General features: G+C 51.6%; 1 protein-coding gene across 1 annotated transcript in view; it reads left to right on the top strand.

Moving 5' to 3' along the window:
* Nucleotides 1–4,923: 4,923 nt before the first annotated feature.
* The window catches only part of ITGA2B (integrin subunit alpha 2b), an 18,572-nt gene continuing 7,389 nt past the window's right edge, over nt 4,924–16,106 (top strand). Inside the window, exons 1-20 of the mRNA XM_058445904.1 lie at nt 4,924–4,930; nt 6,332–6,629; nt 8,218–8,284; nt 9,922–10,201; nt 10,290–10,387; nt 10,495–10,660; nt 10,881–10,930; nt 11,007–11,052; nt 11,145–11,273; nt 11,627–11,674; nt 11,857–11,900; nt 12,073–12,126; nt 12,265–12,317; nt 12,508–12,719; nt 14,605–14,787; nt 15,023–15,068; nt 15,177–15,281; nt 15,366–15,421; nt 15,514–15,665; nt 15,853–15,978. Of these exons, the coding sequence (XP_058301887.1) occupies nt 4,924–4,930; nt 6,332–6,629; nt 8,218–8,284; nt 9,922–10,201; nt 10,290–10,387; nt 10,495–10,660; nt 10,881–10,930; nt 11,007–11,052; nt 11,145–11,273; nt 11,627–11,674; nt 11,857–11,900; nt 12,073–12,126; nt 12,265–12,317; nt 12,508–12,719; nt 14,605–14,787; nt 15,023–15,068; nt 15,177–15,281; nt 15,366–15,421; nt 15,514–15,665; nt 15,853–15,978 (2,220 nt within the window). The remainder of the gene's footprint in view (nt 4,931–6,331; nt 6,630–8,217; nt 8,285–9,921; nt 10,202–10,289; nt 10,388–10,494; nt 10,661–10,880; nt 10,931–11,006; nt 11,053–11,144; nt 11,274–11,626; nt 11,675–11,856; nt 11,901–12,072; nt 12,127–12,264; nt 12,318–12,507; nt 12,720–14,604; nt 14,788–15,022; nt 15,069–15,176; nt 15,282–15,365; nt 15,422–15,513; nt 15,666–15,852; nt 15,979–16,106) is intronic.

The following is a 16,106-nucleotide window of genomic DNA, read 5'->3' as shown; positions in this document are numbered from 1 at the left end:
CTTAGCAGAGTCTGTCGTAATTGTTGCCCCATCCACTCAAAGTTAGGTAGGGTTGGAGGTGTGGGTTATAAATAACATCTTGTTTGACATGACCAAGGAATAGAGTCCTGTGAACCAGTTTGAGATGTTTGCAGTTGTGCTTCTGAAAGCTCGGGCTACTCAGAGAGGAAAGATGATGGTGTGGGAGGTGGTAATAGTAGTTAATTTCTCTCAGTTGTAGGTAGATGTATTGGAATGTACACCTTTCCACTTCCTCTTTCCCACAAGAGGAAAGATTTCCTTCCATTTTAGATATATAATCTGTGTGTAGTAGAATATATGGTGTATATATAGAGGCTTACTAAATGGGTGTGGAATTTCTGGCTTTGAATTTTAGGATTTTGGACTACTTTAAGGGCACTGAGATGACAAGAATCATCTGCCAGACTTTTGTCCTCCAGGTGGAGTTCTGTATGCCAGTCTTCAGTTACTCTCCTCAGCCCTTTAATACCACTACAATGTTTGACCACCTCTACTTGGTATAAGGAAATATGGCCTGATTGTTACGGAGAAGATAAAAACCCCACTCTTCCATATCAAAAAATCACAAAAGAGGCAGGGAAAATTTAGCATGGAAAGCTACCATAGAGTTGTAGTGATAAATTAGCTTTCCCTCCCAACCTCAGCCTTTCAAGAAAGAAAGGCTTTGTTTCCTACTGTCTTTTGATACATTTCTTTCCTACTTTGTTTGATATATCTGTGTTCTCCCTTTGGTTAAAGAGGAGCTGTTCAACTTGAACCTGGGGTTGAGTACTCAGATCTGCCTATATTCCTAAAATAGCAAAGATCCTTACCTAGAAAGACATGACGTTAGACCTACAAAAATTACCCAGGCGTAGTGGCACATGCCTGTAATCCCAGTTACTTGAGAGGCTGAGGCAGGAGAATCGCTTGAACCGGGAGGTTGCAGTGAGCCAAGATCACACCACTGCACTCTAGCCTGGGCAACAGAGTGAGACCCTGTCTCTCACACACACACACACACACACACACACACACACACGTTAGAAAATGAAAAATGAGGCCAGGTGTGGTGGCTCATATCTAATCCCAGCACTTTCGAAGGCCAAGGCAGGTGGATCACTTGAGGTCAGGAGTTTGAGATCAGCCTGGCCAACATGGTGAAACCCCATCTCTACTAAAAATTTAAAATAAAAATAAAAAATTGGCCAGGCATGGTGGTGCATGCCTGTAATTGCAGCTACTCAAGAGGCTGAGGTAGGAGAATCGCTTGAACGTGGGAAGTGGAGGTTGCAGTGAGTCGAGATCATGCCACTGCACTCCAGCCTGAGTGACAGAGTGAGACTCTGTCTCAGAAAAAAAAAAAAGGCGGGGCACGGTGGCTCAAGCCTGTAATCCCAGCCCTGAGGCCAAGGTAGGCGAATCACGAGGTCAGGAGATCAAGACCAGCCTGACTAACATGGTGAAACCCCGTCTTTACTAAAAATACAAAAATTAGCCGGGCATGGTGGCGCGCACCTGTAATCCCAGCTACTCTGGAAGCTGAGACAGGAGAATCACTTGAACCCAGGAGGCAGAGGTTCCAGTGAGCCAAGATCACGCCACTGCATTCCAGCCTGGGTGACAGAGTGAGACGCCGTCTCAAAAACAAAAGTGACTTTCTGAGAGCAGGGGAGGTGACAAGTCAGAGGCAGACTGGACTGTATAGAGTGTTATGTGAAGGTATGTGCAGTTAATTGCCTTGTTCTGATAAGGCCTCAGCCACCTTGGCCTGAAACATGAAAGTACTCCCTCTTCAAACCCTTGATGACTAATTCAAGCCTTGTCAGCCATTTCCATTCTTATTTGCCAAAGACAGCTTCACTCACTTCTACCAACTCATATCTCAATTATTGCAGCATTTTCCTGGGTGGCCTTCCTGACTAGGACCTAATTCCCTGTTCTGTGTAAGCTTACTGGCTTTTCAGAATCTGAATGCAACTCATTTTGTATTCATTGCTTCCCAGTAAAATTGTAATCTCTGAGAGAACAGGGAGTGATTCTTTTATCCCCCACCCTGCAGCCCCCAGCGTATCTCACACTGAATACATAGTAAACATTTTGATTATATGTTCAAGAATATGAGCAAAGTGGCCAGGCGCAGTGTCTCGTGCCTATAATCTCAGTACTTTGGGAGGCCAAGGCGGGAGGATCTCTTGAGCTCAGAAATTCGAGGCCAACCTGGGTAACATAGCAAGACCCCATCTCTACAAAACAATTTAAAAGTTAGCTGGGCATGGTGGCACAAGCCTGTGGTCCCAGCTATTCATGAAGCTGATGTGGGAGGATTGCTTGAGCCCAGGGGTCAAGTCTGTAGTGAGCCGTGATCAGGTCACTGCACTACAGCCTGGGTGACAGAGCAAGACCCTGTCTCAAAAATATAAAGAATATGAGCCAAGTAAAATACCATTAACTGAGGATTGTGCATCAGAATTGAGCCAAAAAAAGTACAAAAATTTGTTTTTTGGTTTTTGGTTTTTGGTTTTTTGGTTTTTTTGAGATGGAATTTTGCTCTTGTTGCCCAGGCTGGAGTGTGATGGCACGATCTTGGCTGACCGCAACTTCCATCTCCCAGGTTCAAGCAATTCTCCTTCCTCAGCCTCCCAAGCAGCTGAGATTGTAGGTGTGCACCACCACACCCGGCTAATTTTTGTATTTTTAGTAGAGACAGGGTTTCGCCATGTTGGCCAGGCTGGTCTCAAACTCCTGGCCTTGATCAAGCAATCCGCCCACCTTGGCCTCCCAAAGTGTTGGGATTACAGGTGTGAGCCACCATGCCCAGCCAAAAAAAAAATTGTTTTTAAGGCATAGTCTTACTCTTGCCCAGGCTGGAGTGGAGTAGCAAAATCATAGTGCACTGTAACCTAAAACTCCTGGGCTCAAGTGATTCTCCTGCCTCAGCCTCCTCAGTAGCTGGAACTACAGGTGTGCACTACCATGCCTGGCTAATTTTAATTTTTTTGTAGAGACAGGGTCTCACTGTGTTGCCCAGTCTGGTCCCAAACACCTGGCTTCAAGCAGTCCTCATCTTGGCCTCCCAAAGTGCTGGGGTTTACAGGCATGAGCCACCACACCTGGCCTAAAAAATCTTTATAATTTTCTTTTTCTTTTCTTCCTTTTCTTTTCTTTCTTTTTCTTTCTTTCTTTTTTTTTTTTTTTTTGATGGAGTCTCACTCTGTCGCCCAGGCTGGAGCGCAGTGTCATGATCTTAGCTCACTGCCACCTCCGCCTCACAGATTCAAGCAATTCTTTTGCCTCAGCCTCCCAAGTAGCTGGGATTACAGACACGCACCACCACGCCCAGCTAATTTTTGTATTTTTAGTAGAGACAGGGTTTCACTAGGTTGGCCAGGCTGGTCTCGAACTCCTGATCTTGTGGTCCACTCACCTCGGCCTCCCAAAGTGTTGGGATTACAGGCATGAACCACCACGCCCAGCTAAAATCTTTATGATTTTCCATCCCCCATGGATTAAAGTTCAGATTCCTTAATATGGCATTCAAGGACCTCCAGTGATTTGAATCCCCAAGCTTTCCTTTACCCCCTTGCGCCTCAGTCCAACCCTTTAAGCATTCTGCTATGCTGAGTCAACTACTTGTCCTTCCCCACCTCTGTGTTCCTTTGCTGCTGTCATGTATTCTCTATGCCTAAAAACCTTTTCATTCTCTGACAAAAGGCAACTTGAACATGAGTTCAAGTGCGACCCATGTTTGAATCTTAGTTTTGCCGTCCATTGGCTGTGTAAACGTGGGCAATTTACCTAAAACTCTTTTTTTTTTTTTTTTTTTTTTGAGACGGAGTCTTGCTCTGTCGCCCAGGCTGGAGTGCAGTGGCGCGATCTCGGCTCACTGCAAGCTCCGCCTCCCGGGTTCACGCCATTCTCCTGCCTCAGCCTCTCCGAGTAGCTGGGACTACAGGCGCCCGCCACCACGCCCGGCTAATTTTTTGTATTTTTAATAGAGACGGGGTTTCACCGTGGTCTCGATCTCCTGACCTCGTGATCCGCCCGCCTCGGCCTCCCAAAGTGCTGGGATTACAAGCGTGAGCCACCGCGCCCGGCCTTTACCTAAAACTCTTGTGCCACAGTTTTGTGTTTATAAAATGGGCATAATAGTACTTATTTCCTAGGGTTGTTATGAGTAACAATGATACATGACTTTGATAATCTGTGTATTTTTCAAGGCATGCTTTACTGTCTCTCTGCTGCAGTTATGTGTGTTCATGTCTTAACTCTTTCTGGGCTGTTTGTTAAGGCTCCTTGATGGCTATCTTTGGAGTTTTAAAAATATTTTATTTTTTATAATTTTAAAATAGAGACAAGGTCTCACTGTATCGCCTAGGCTGGTCTCAAATACCTGAGCTCAAGCCATCCTCCTGCCTCAGCCTCCCAAAGTGCTGGGATTACAGGCATGAGCCACTGTACCTGGCCTAATGGTTATCTTTGTATCCTTTATCAACACAGTGCCTTGAACAGAGTAAATGCTTTTTTTTTTTTTTTTTAGACAGAGTCTCGCTCTGTCACGCCCAGGCTGGAGTGCAGTGGCGCGATCTCGGCTCACTGCAAGCTCCGGCTCCTGGGTTCACGCCATTCTCCTGCCTCAGCCTCCCGAGTAGCTGGGACTACAGGCGCCCGCCACCACGCCTGGCTAATTTTTTGTATTTTTAGTAGAGACAGGGTTTCACCGTGTTAGCCAGGATGGTCTCGATCTCCTGACCTCGTGATCCGCCCGCCTCGGCCTCCCAAAGTGCTGGGATTACAGGCTTGAGCCACCGCGCCCGGCCAGAGTAAATGCTTATTGAAAACTTGAGTGAAATGTAAGTTAATATTTGGCCTCACAGAATACACCAGTAATACAGCAATCACTCACCTGAGGACAGTGGGAGGATGGAAGGTAAGTAGAGGACTGGGTTAAGTATTCGTTCAAGCAAATACATTAATTACATGCCTCCCATGTACTTGACACTGGGAACTCAGCAATGAAGAAGGCCCAGACCAAAGTTCAGGCTTTTAGCTTCCTGTCCTATAAAGGATAAGATTCTTAGCTCTATGCTGAGGTAGTAAATTATGAGGGGACTTCAAAATGGCACAGGGTGGCTGAGCAGGATACGGCAATGGTTAAGTTTGGTCAGAAAATAGAAATCAAAAGGAAAATGTGGCTATGGTTACCCCTAGCAGACCTCTTAAATCTCCTTCCTGAGAACCTGCTTTTTTGGGAAGGCATGAGTGCCAGTAAGACTCAGCACTCCTCCTCTTCCACTTCCCGAGAGAAAATGACTTTGCCTTTCTGCTCAAAACTCATCCCTTCACTTTGTCACCCTATGTTTGCATCTTCCATCCTTAGTGTGTGTTTCCATCCAGTCTTTCAGCAATACACGTACTACACATTGGACTCTTGGGTAGTCTCTAGGGCTGTAGCAAGGAGCCTTGCTCCCAAGGGACTCATTTACACAATCCTGTGAACGGACCAAGAGTAAACAGTGTGCCCAATGCTGTGCCTATGTGTGTTAGCCCACGCGGCCAGCCTGAGGAGTCAGGGAAGGCTCCCCTAGGCAAAGACCTCCACCAGAATGAAGTCTTAATGGTTAAAGAGCTCCATCACCCAAAAAGGATTGAGGGCCTACCTTCAACTGAACAGCTAATGCATAATCTCAGAAACTGTGAGTCAAAATTCCCTGGAATAACTCCACTTTATCCCCAATCTCCTTGCCACCTAGACCAAGGTCCATTCACCACCCTGTCCCCAGCACTGACTGCACTGCTGTGGCCACACTAAAGCTTGGCTCAAGACGGAGGAGGAGTGAGGAAGCTGCTGCGCCAATATGGCTGCTTGAGGCCGCCCAAGGTCGTAGAAGGAGGAAGTGGGTAAATGCCGTATCCAAAAAGATACAGCAGCCTCGGGTTTTATCAGGGGGCAGCAGCTTCCTTCTCCTTCCCCGACCTCTGGCCAAGTCACAAAGCACCACAGCTATACAGCCAGATGGGGGAAGGGAGGAGATTAGAACTGTAGGCTAGAGTAGACAGGTATGGACCAGTTCACAATCATGCTATCCCAAGCAGAAAGTGATGGTGGCTTGGACTAGCACAGTGGTAGTAGAGATGGGGTAAAGATTCAAGAGACATCATTGATAGGCAGAACCAATAGGACATGGTAATAAACTGTTCTCAGGAAAGGGGAGGAGTCATGGCTTTCAGCCATGAGCATCCACCCTCGGGGTGGCCTCACCCACTTCCTGGTAATTCTAGCCACCATGAGTCCAGGGGCTATAGCCCTTTGCTCTGCCCCATTGCTCAGCAAGTTACTTGGGGTTCCAGTTTGATAAGAAAAGACTTCCTGTGGAGGAATCTGAAGGCAAGGAGGAGGAGCTGACCCATTCCTGCCTGGGAGGTTGTGGAAGAAGGAAGATGGCCAGAGCTTTGTGTCCACTGCAAGCTCTCTGGCTTCTGGAGTGGGTGCTGCGGCTCTTGGGACCTTGTGCTGCCCCTCCAGCCTGCGCCTTGAACCTGGACCCAGTGCAGCTCACCTTCTATGCAGGCCCCAATGGCAGCCACTTTGGATTTTCACTGGACTTCCACAAGGACAGCCATGGGAGGTGAGCCGTAAGGGAAGTTTGGGTATTGGGAGAGAGCAGGACCCCTCCCCATCACTGCTTCTGGGGGCTTCGAGTTTCCCATTTGTGACAGCAGTTGAGCAAGGTGAATTGTTGGGCTTATTCAGGTTGATTTCTTGTCAAGAATGTTGGGGTCCGGGGGACTGGCCCAGGTGAAGGTATAAGGGCAGGGCACAGGTGGGGTGATGGGCACTGAAACTACAGCAAGAACAAAGGGAAGACAAGAGTTGATGCTTTATTTTTTCCCCAAGGGTCAGTTGTATGAACCACTCCACCCTCAACACCTTGAAATGCAGAGAGGATGCCGGGCGCGGTGGCTCACGCCTGTAATCCCAGCACTTTGGGAGGCCGAGGCGGGCGGATCACCTGAGGTCGAGAATTCGAGACCAGCCTGACCAACATGGAGAAACCCCGTCTCTACTAAAAATACAAAAAAAAAAAAAAAAAAGGGCCAGGCACAGTGGCTCACGCCTGTAATCCCAGCACTTTGGGAGGCAGAGGTGGGCAGATCACAAGGTCAGGAGTTCGAGACCAGCCTGGCCAACATGGTGAAACCCTGTCTCTATTAAAAATACAAAAATTAGGGCCGGGCGCGGTGGCTCACGCTTTAATCCCAGCATTTTGGGAGGCCGAGGCGGGTGGATCACGAGGTCAGGAGATCGAGACCATGGTGAAACCCCGTCTCTACTAAAAATACAAAAAATTAGCCGGGCGTGGTGGAGGGCACCTGTAGTCCCAGCTACTCGGAGAGGCTGAGGCAGGAGAATGGCGTGAACCCGGGAGGCGGAGCTTGCAGTGAGCCGAGATTGCACGACTGCACTCCAGCCTGGGCGACAGAGCCAGACTCCGTCTCAAAAAAAAAAAATTAATTAATTAATTAATTAAAAATAAAATAAAAATAAAATACAAAAATTAGCTGAGCATGGTGGCACACTCCTGTAGTCCCAGCTACTTGGGAGGCTGAGGTAGGAGAATCACTTGAACCCGGGAGGTGGAGGTTGCAGTGAGCTGAGATCATGCCACTGCACTCCAGCCTGGGTGACAGAGTGAGACTCCATCTCAAAAAAAAAAAAAAAAATTAGCCAGGCGTGGTGCCGCATGCCTATAATCCCAGCTACTCGGGAGGCTGATGCAGGAGAATCGTTTGAACCTGAGAGGCAGAGGTTGTGGTGAGCTGAGATCACGCCATTGCACTCCAGCCTGGGCAACAAGAGCAAAACTCTGTCTCAAAAAAAAAAAAAAAATGTGGAGAGAAGCACATGTCCTAAATTGGTTTGCAGAACTAAAGTTGTCTACCCTCCCCCACCTTGCATTTCTATTCCATTTCCCTCATCTCCATCAACATTATAAATATTTGAAAAGAAGCAATAGGTCATTAACGATTAGTATTGATCAGGTTTCAGAATCAAGAGTGCCATGATTAGAGTCTTGGCTCCTCCTGTTCATAGCATGTACCCTGAGCTACTTATCATGAGAGACACTGTGCCCACCAGCTTCAGGGAGTGGCAATGGGTGGCAATGGCAGATAGCCTTCAAGTGTCAGCCACTTAGGGAATTTCCTCTGCTGAAGAGAGCCAGTTCACTCCAAGTCCCCTCCCAAGGTGGCCCACATCCAGTGTCTGATCAATGAGAAGTGGGTGAGTGGGGAGAGTGGAGGCAGGTGTGGGGGAGGCATTTGATAAGGGTCCAGCCCTCTTTCATCAACTCTGACAATTCTTTTTTTCTTCTTTTTTTTTTTTTTGAGATGGGATTTCACTCTTGTTGCCCAGGCTGGAGTGCAATGGCACAATCTCCGGCTCACCGCAACTTCCGCCTCCCGGGTTCAAGCGATTCTCCTGCCACAGCCTCCCGAGTAGCTGGGATTACAGGCATGTGCCACCACACCCAGCTAATTTTATATTTTTAGTAGAGACGAGGGTTCTCCATGTTGGTCAGGGTGGTCTTGAACTCCCAACCTCAGGTGATCTGCCCGCCTTGGCCTCCCAAAGTGCTGGGATTACAGGTGTGAGTCACCATGCCCAGCCTTTTTTTTTTGAGATTGAGTTTCGCTCTCATTGCCCGGGCTGGAGTGCAATGGGGTAATCTCGGCTCACTGCAACCTCCGCCTCCTGGGTTCAGATGATTCTCCTGTCTCAGCCTCCCGAGTAGCTGGGATTACAGGCACCCGCCACCATGCCCAGCTAATTTTTGTATTTTTAGTAGAGACGGGGTTTCACTATGTTGGCCAGGCTTGTCTTGAACTCCTGACCTCAGGTGATCAGCCTGCCTCGGCCTCCTAAAGTACTGGGATTACAGGTGTGAGCCACCACGCCCGGCCAACTCTGACAATTTTGAAGGGTCATTCTAGTTCCAGAGCTCGTGGGGTGTTGGCGAATGCTGTCATTGGGCCTGAATCAGCTCAACTCCTTCCTGTGCTCACTCCTGCTTATTTCCCCTCCTATAAGTAGTGATCCCATTGGCACTACTTAAACATCCTGCAGGCTAAAAAAATATTATGGGCCAGACACAGGCTCACGCCTGTAATCCCTTGGCCTCCCAAAGTGCTGGGATTACAGGTGTGAGCCACCATGCCCAGCCTATAAAAAAATTTTTTTTAATTAGCCAGGCATGGTGTTGCACACCTGCAGTCCCAGCTACTCGGGTGGCTGAGGGGAGAGGATTGCTTGAGCCCTGGAGATCAAGGCTACAGTGAGCTGTGATTGTGCTGCCGCACTCCAGCTGGGCAACAGAATGAGACCCTGTCTCAAAACAAAACAACAAAATTATTTTTAAAATTATAGCATTGTTTCAAGAGCGTTTGTTATCTATTTGGCTGGGTCCATGCTAACCGTTACTCATATTTATTACATTTACTCCTGACAGCATTGACTGGTTGTGAAAACCAGTTATTGGTTATGAAATTGGTATTCCTATTTCACATATGGCAGAATTGTGATTTAAACCTAGATCTGCTAGGGTCCTCATCTCTATTGGCACACACACTCCAGCCCCACTTTAGAGGTACCCTCTACCTTCCCTCATTAAAACCAGCTCTCAAGAGGGGATCTGGTAACAGTCTAGACAGGCGTTCTAGGGAGCATGTGAACCCCTGGTTCTTGTTGTAGGTGGAAGGATGGAGATGTTGTACAGAGTTTAGGTCTTCTTCAGCAAAGATCTCAAACCCCTGGTGTTCAAATCAAACCAAATGGTTATAGTCCCAGCTCTACTCTCAACTCACTGGGTTACTTTAGCCACGTGATTGCTCTCGCTGAGAGTCGGTTTCACTGTCCATAAGATGAAGAAGTACATCACGGTGGTCTGTGAGGTGTCATTGAGGAAACATGGTCCAGTGCCCCCATGCCACATCGCCTTCCGGGCAGTGCTCCCAGCGCCGGCGCCAGGGCCTGGGATAGGCTGGAACCTGCGCGGCGCTCACCCAGCTTTCCTATGCAGAGTGGCCATCGTGGTGGGCGCCCCGCGGACCCTGGGCCCCAGCCAGGAGGAGACGGGCGGAGTGTTCCTGTGCCCCTGGAGGGCCGAGGGCGGCCAGTGCCCCTCGCTGCTCTTTGACCTCCGTGAGTCCCAGGCAAGGAGAGCAAGGGTGGGGCCAGAGGGACGTGGACTGCCGGGCTTCAGCGCCCCACCCCTTCTTGTGCCTTCCAGGTGATGAGACCCGAAATGTAGGTTCCCAAACTTTACAAACCTTCAAGGCCCGTCAAGGACTGGGGGCGTCGGTCGTCAGCTGGAGCGACATCATTGTGGTGGGCCCCGCAGTACAGGGCACAAGGAACAGTCGGGGGCAGGGACACGTGGGGCCAGGAGGAGCCCAAGTCTCGCGCCCGTCCCCACTCCTGTGGCCTTTCTCCAGGCCTGCGCCCCCTGGCAGCACTGGAACGTCCTAGAAAAGACTGAGGAGGCTGAGAAGACGCCCGTAGGCAGCTGCTTTTTGGCTCAGCCGGAGAGCGGCCGCCGCGCCGAGTACTCCCCCTGTCGCGGGAACACCCTGAGCCGCATTTACATGGAAAATGATCTTGGTAAGCGCCCGCTACGACCTGGCCCCGCCCACTCGCGACGGCTTAGCCCCGCCCCCATCGGATCCCGCCCCCAGCGCCGCAGCCCTCGCTTTGGATCTGGCCTCGCCCCAGGGCCCCGCCGACTCCAGGCCCGCCCGTGTTGGATCCCCGCAGCCCTCCTCCGGGCTCGCGCGCGCCTCCCTTCACCCCTGCGCTGACCCCTCCTCCTTGTCTCCTGCAGGCTGGGACAAGCGTTTCTGTGAAGCGGGCTTCAGCTCCGTGGTCACTCAGGCAAGTAGGGAGCAAAAGCGGAGTGGGGGCGGCTCCCAAACAGGGCCCCCTCTCACCCTCAGGGCTTCTCTTCCAGGCCGGAGAGCTGGTGCTTGGGGCTCCTGGCGGCTATTATTTCTTAGGTACGTGCCCATCCGTACACCTTCCTCCCTTCTCGCGGCCCAAGGAGACCCCCGGTATTCGGGCCCCACACCCGTTGTCCCTCCCGCCCTAGGTCTCCTGGCCCAGGCTCCAATTGCGGATATTTTCTCGAGTTACCGCCCAGGCATCCTTTTGTGGCACGTGTCCTCCCAGAGCCTCTCCTTTGACTCCAGCAACCCAGAGTACTTCGACGGCTACTGGGGTAACACCGGCCTTCCAGACTTCCAAGGGTCACCGCCCACCGCAGACGGTCAGGTCCTGCCCCTGCGGGAGCCTCCATGCCCACCCCTGCCGGCCAGCCCACCGCCTAAGTCGCTCCCGCCCTCCGCTCCTGCGGCTTCCCCGCAGACCGCCCACCTCCCATGCGCCCACCGCTCCCTTCCACTGCGGACTCGTAGTGCAGCCTGGGGCAGAGCTTGGTCCCTCGAAGGCCTCCGTTTTCCATCTGCACCATGCAGGGCTGGGGCTGAGTGGCCTTAATCTCCTCCTTCTTTGCCCTCAATCCCCTCTCTGCTTCCTCCCCTGGAAAAGACTAATTTGCACCCGTGTCCTCAGGGTACTCGGTGGCCGTGGGCGAGTTCGACGGGGATCTCAACACTACAGGCAAGAAATCCACTTAGGGCGGGAGTTGGGGAGCCCAGCCTGGGGAGGAGCGCCTTCCTGAAATCTTCCCTGTGTAGGGAAATCTTCCTGCACACAAATTTTCCCTGGGTGCAGAACGGGGAGCGGGAAGTGGGTAGGTTCTAAGGCTCTCATTCCCTGAGCCTGGCTCTCCCTATCGCCAGAGTATGTCGTCGGTGCCCCCACTCGGAGCGGGACCCTGGGAGCGGTAAGTGCCCCCACCACTGGGCATCCCGAAGCCCCTTATCCCAGTCCTCAGGCTGACAACTCCTGAGCGCCCCCCACGCCCGCCCCGCCTCCACCAAACCACGCTTTCTCACCTGGAGTGGGAGGCTGCTTTGGGGACAAGAATGATGCTCTCGCCTGCGCTGTCCATGCAGGTGGAAATTTTGGACTCCTACTACCAGAGGCTGCACCGGCTGCGCGGAGAGCAGGTGGGGGCCAGGTCTGAGTGGGAGTGGCTGGGTGGAGGGGGAACTGAGACTTCAGAATATTTCACGGGAGGTGAGGGCCCATTTCTTAGAGAGGATGCTGGTCCAGCAGCGTGAATGATGGTGCTCCTCATCTTGCAGATGGCGTCGTATTTTGGGCATTCAGTGGCTGTCACTGATGTCAACGGGGATGGGTGAGGAGGGACATGCCCCACCCCTACCCAGTTGGGTCCCAAATTACCAGAGCTGCCCTCTGTCTCCCTTTCCTAGCCCCTAGTCTCACGTGTCCACTGGGGGAACAGGAGAGCAAGGGTCGGGGAGATTTAGCCCTAGCCCCACCATACCCCTGGTCCAGTCCCATGTAACCACTCATCTGGCCCACAGGAGGCATGATCTGCTGGTGGGCGCTCCACTGTATATGGAGAGCCGGGCAGACCGAAAACTGGCCGAAGTGGGGCGTGTGTATTTGTTCCTGCAGCCGCGAGGCCCCCACGCGCTGGGTGCCCCCAGCCTCCTGCTGACTGGCACACAGCTCTATGGGCGATTCGGCTCTGCCATCGCACCCCTGGGCGACCTCAACAGGGATGGCTACAATGGTGAGGGAAGAGAGGAGCCCTACTTGCTGCAGAGGGGTTAACAGCCACTCAAAAAGCATGGAGTTGGCCCGAGGGCAGCCAGAACCAGGATGGGTTTTAAGCATATAAGTATGTGGCTTAGACACATGGGGCGCTAAGTGGAGAGCAGATGGGAGAGTTGAAGACTAATTAGGGTGTGTTTGCCTTAATCCAGGCAAGAGACAATGACCACCTGGATGTGGATTTTGGCGGTGGAGTTAGAGATGGGAGTGACTTCACAGATATTTAGTGGCTCATGCCTGTAATCCCAGCTACTTGGGAAATTGAGGCAGGAGAATCTCTTGAACTCGGGAAGTGGAGGTTGCACTGAGCTGAGATCGCGCCACTACTGCACTCCAGCCTGGGCGACAGAGCAAGACTCCATCTCAACAGAATAAAAAAAAAAAAAAAAAAAAAAAAAGGAAGAAAGAAAGAAAAAAAGGGGAGGTTATTGGTGACAGTGACATAAATTGATTCAGGCCAAGGTAGGGTCAGAAGCCAGAATGCAATGGGGTAAGGTATGAATGGAGGTGAAAAATTGAATGCAGCTAATGTAGACAGCTCTTTCAACAGGTTTGTGGTAAAAAGGAATTTGAGGAATAGAAAGAAAAAAAAAAAGAACATGTTTGACTATGAGAGGAAAAAGAGAAAAGGTGATCACAGAAAAGAGATAAGGGTCAAGGGAAGATTACTTCAATGTGGAAGAACATGTAGTAGGTTGAAAATGATGCTGTGGGGAAATGGGGAGATGAGCCAGCAGAGAGTCCCTGTGATGCCTCAGGGGGTGGGAGGGTGACTGGCCCAGTGTCAGGATAAAGGAAGGAAGCCTCTTCCAGGGTCAAATGGGGAAAGGGAAAAGAAAGTCGGTGTGGGATTATAGCATAACAGTGGGCTGCCTCTCTTCCTGAAGTAAGAGATTATGTCACCTGCTGAAGGAAGTGTGGGGGGGCTGGGAGTTTGATGAAATGGAGAAGGTTAGAAATAGATACTAGATGTCCAGGCACGGTGGCTCACACCTGGAATCTCAGCACTTTGGGAGGCCGAGGCAGGAGGATCACTGGAACCTAGGAGTTTGACGCCAGCCTGGGCAACATAGGGAGATCGCGTCTCTATAAAAATTTTTAGAAATTAGCTGGGCATGGTGGCTGTAGTCTCAACTGCTTGGGAAGCTGAGGTGGGAGGATTGCTTTAGTCCAGAAGGTTGAGGCTGCAGTAAGCCATGGTCGCAGCACTGCACTTCAGCCTGAATGACAGTGCAAGATTCTATCTTAAAAATAAAAAAAAAATTTAAAAGGGGCTTGGGCATGGTGGCTCACACGTGTAATCCCAGCACTTTGGGAGCCCAAGGTGGGCAGATCACTTGAGGTCAGGAGTTCGAGGCCAGCCTGGCCAATGTGGTGAAACCCCGTCTCTACTGAAAATACAAAAATTAGCCGCGCATGGTGGTGCGCACCTGTAATCCCAGCTACTGGAGAGGCTGAGGCACGAGAATCACTTTAACGGGGGAGGCAGAGGTTGCAGTGAGCCGAGATTGCACCACTGCACTCCAGCCAGGACAACAGAGAGAGACTCCATCTCAAAAAAAAAAAAAAAAAATTAAAAAGGGAATAATGATGCTTAATTTTCAGGATATATTTTCCTCAATAGACAGTGAGAGTTGTCACTGTTTTTATAACAATCCTACTTGGCAGGTCCCTCTCCCACCTGACTGTTAACTCCTGGAGGGTAGGGCAGTGCCTCCTTCACCCACACTTTGCACCCCTTTCCTGGTCTTCTGGGATGTGCCCAGAGAAGCTCAGGGAAGTTTTACAGTCATCTAGGGAGGCTGAATAACAATCAGCCACTTCCTTTCTGTTACTCCTTCCAGACGTTGCAGTGGCTGCCCCCTACGGGGGTCCCAGTGGCGGGGGCCAAGTGCTGGTGTTCCTGGGTCAGAGTGAGGGGCTGAGCTTACGTCCCTCCCAGGTCCTGGACAGCCCCTTCCCCACAGGCTCTGCCTTTGGCTTCTCCCTTCGAGGTGCCGTAGACATCGATGACAACGGATACCCAGGTGCCCTGGACTGCCTCCAGCTAGAAATGCCCAAGAAAGGCCCTTGGACATTCGCTGGAAGTGCCGAGAGACACGGCCAGGGCCTCATGCCTGGCCTGGTGTCCCACTGTTGGACTGCCAGAGGGGCTGGGTGAAACCAGTGGGGGAGGTGGTGTGGGGAACCCCTGGGAAGACGAGATGAGGATCCCATGCCCTCTCTAATGGCCAATTCTGACCCATTCCTTGATGTCTGTAGACCTGATCGTGGGAGCTTACGGGGCCAACCAGGTGGCTGTGTACAGGTGAGCACTGGCTCCAGGGGCAGGATGGGGAAGGTCCCGTGCCATCAGAGGAGACCAGGCCAGGAGGAGCCACAATGGCAAGCCTACCCCATCACTCCATCCCATCAGAGCTCAGCCAGTGGTGAAGGCCTCTGTCCAGCTACTGGTGCAAGATTCACTGAATCCTGCTGTGAAGAGCTGTGTCCTACCCCAGACCAAGACACCCGTGAGCTGGTGAGGAGGCAGAGGGCATGGGCCTTGAAGGATCTGGGACCTCAGAAAGGCCCCAACCCCTGAGCCCCACTTATGTCTTTGCAGCTTCAACATCCAGATGTGTGTTGGAGCCACTGGGCACAACATTCCTCAGAAGCTATGTGAGTGGCATGAAGGGGGCAGGAGGGAGGTGGGCTTGGACTCCCCCGGAGGCTGGCCAGGGAGGTCCTGACTCTTCTGCTTGCCCTGCCAGCCCTAAATGCCGAGCTGCAGCTGGACCGGCAGAAGCCCCGCCAGGGCCGGCGGGTGCTGCTGCTGGGCTCTCAACAGGCAGGCACCACCCTGAACCTGGATCTGGGCGGAAAGCACAGCCCCATCTGCCACACCACCATGGCCTTCCTTCGAGTACGCCCAGGCAGGGGATTGGCAGAGCTGGGAGAGTAGAACTTACCCACTGGACTTGTTCTTCTAGCCCTGGGGCACTGAGCTGGGTGCTGTGAGTCCGGGGGTGGTCAGGACACGGTGCCTACTGGCCAGGAGAAGGTGGGATGTGTATGGTAGCAAGATGGCCTGACTCTTGCCCCCATCCTAGGATGAGGCAGACTTCCGGGACAAGCTGAGCCCCATTGTGCTCAGCCTCAATGTGTCCCTACCGCCCACGGAGGCTGGAATGGCCCCTGCTGTCGTGCTGCATGGAGACACCCATGTGCAGGAGCAGGTAGGGACAGGCGGGGACAGGCCAGGGAGGTGCAGGACCCCTGACAGCAAGTCAGGATTAGGGTTAGTGCCAAGTCGCAATGTGAACCCCAAAACTTTGATGTCATTCCAAACCCTAATGAAAACCTC

Source organism: Hylobates moloch, unplaced genomic scaffold (genome assembly GCF_009828535.3).
Source record: "Hylobates moloch isolate HMO894 unplaced genomic scaffold, HMol_V3 SCAFFOLD_10, whole genome shotgun sequence".
In the NCBI taxonomy this organism is placed as follows: Eukaryota; Metazoa; Chordata; class Mammalia; order Primates; family Hylobatidae; genus Hylobates; species Hylobates moloch.
Note: the sequence above shows the minus strand (reverse complement) of the source record. Positions and strands in the feature narration are given on the sequence as shown.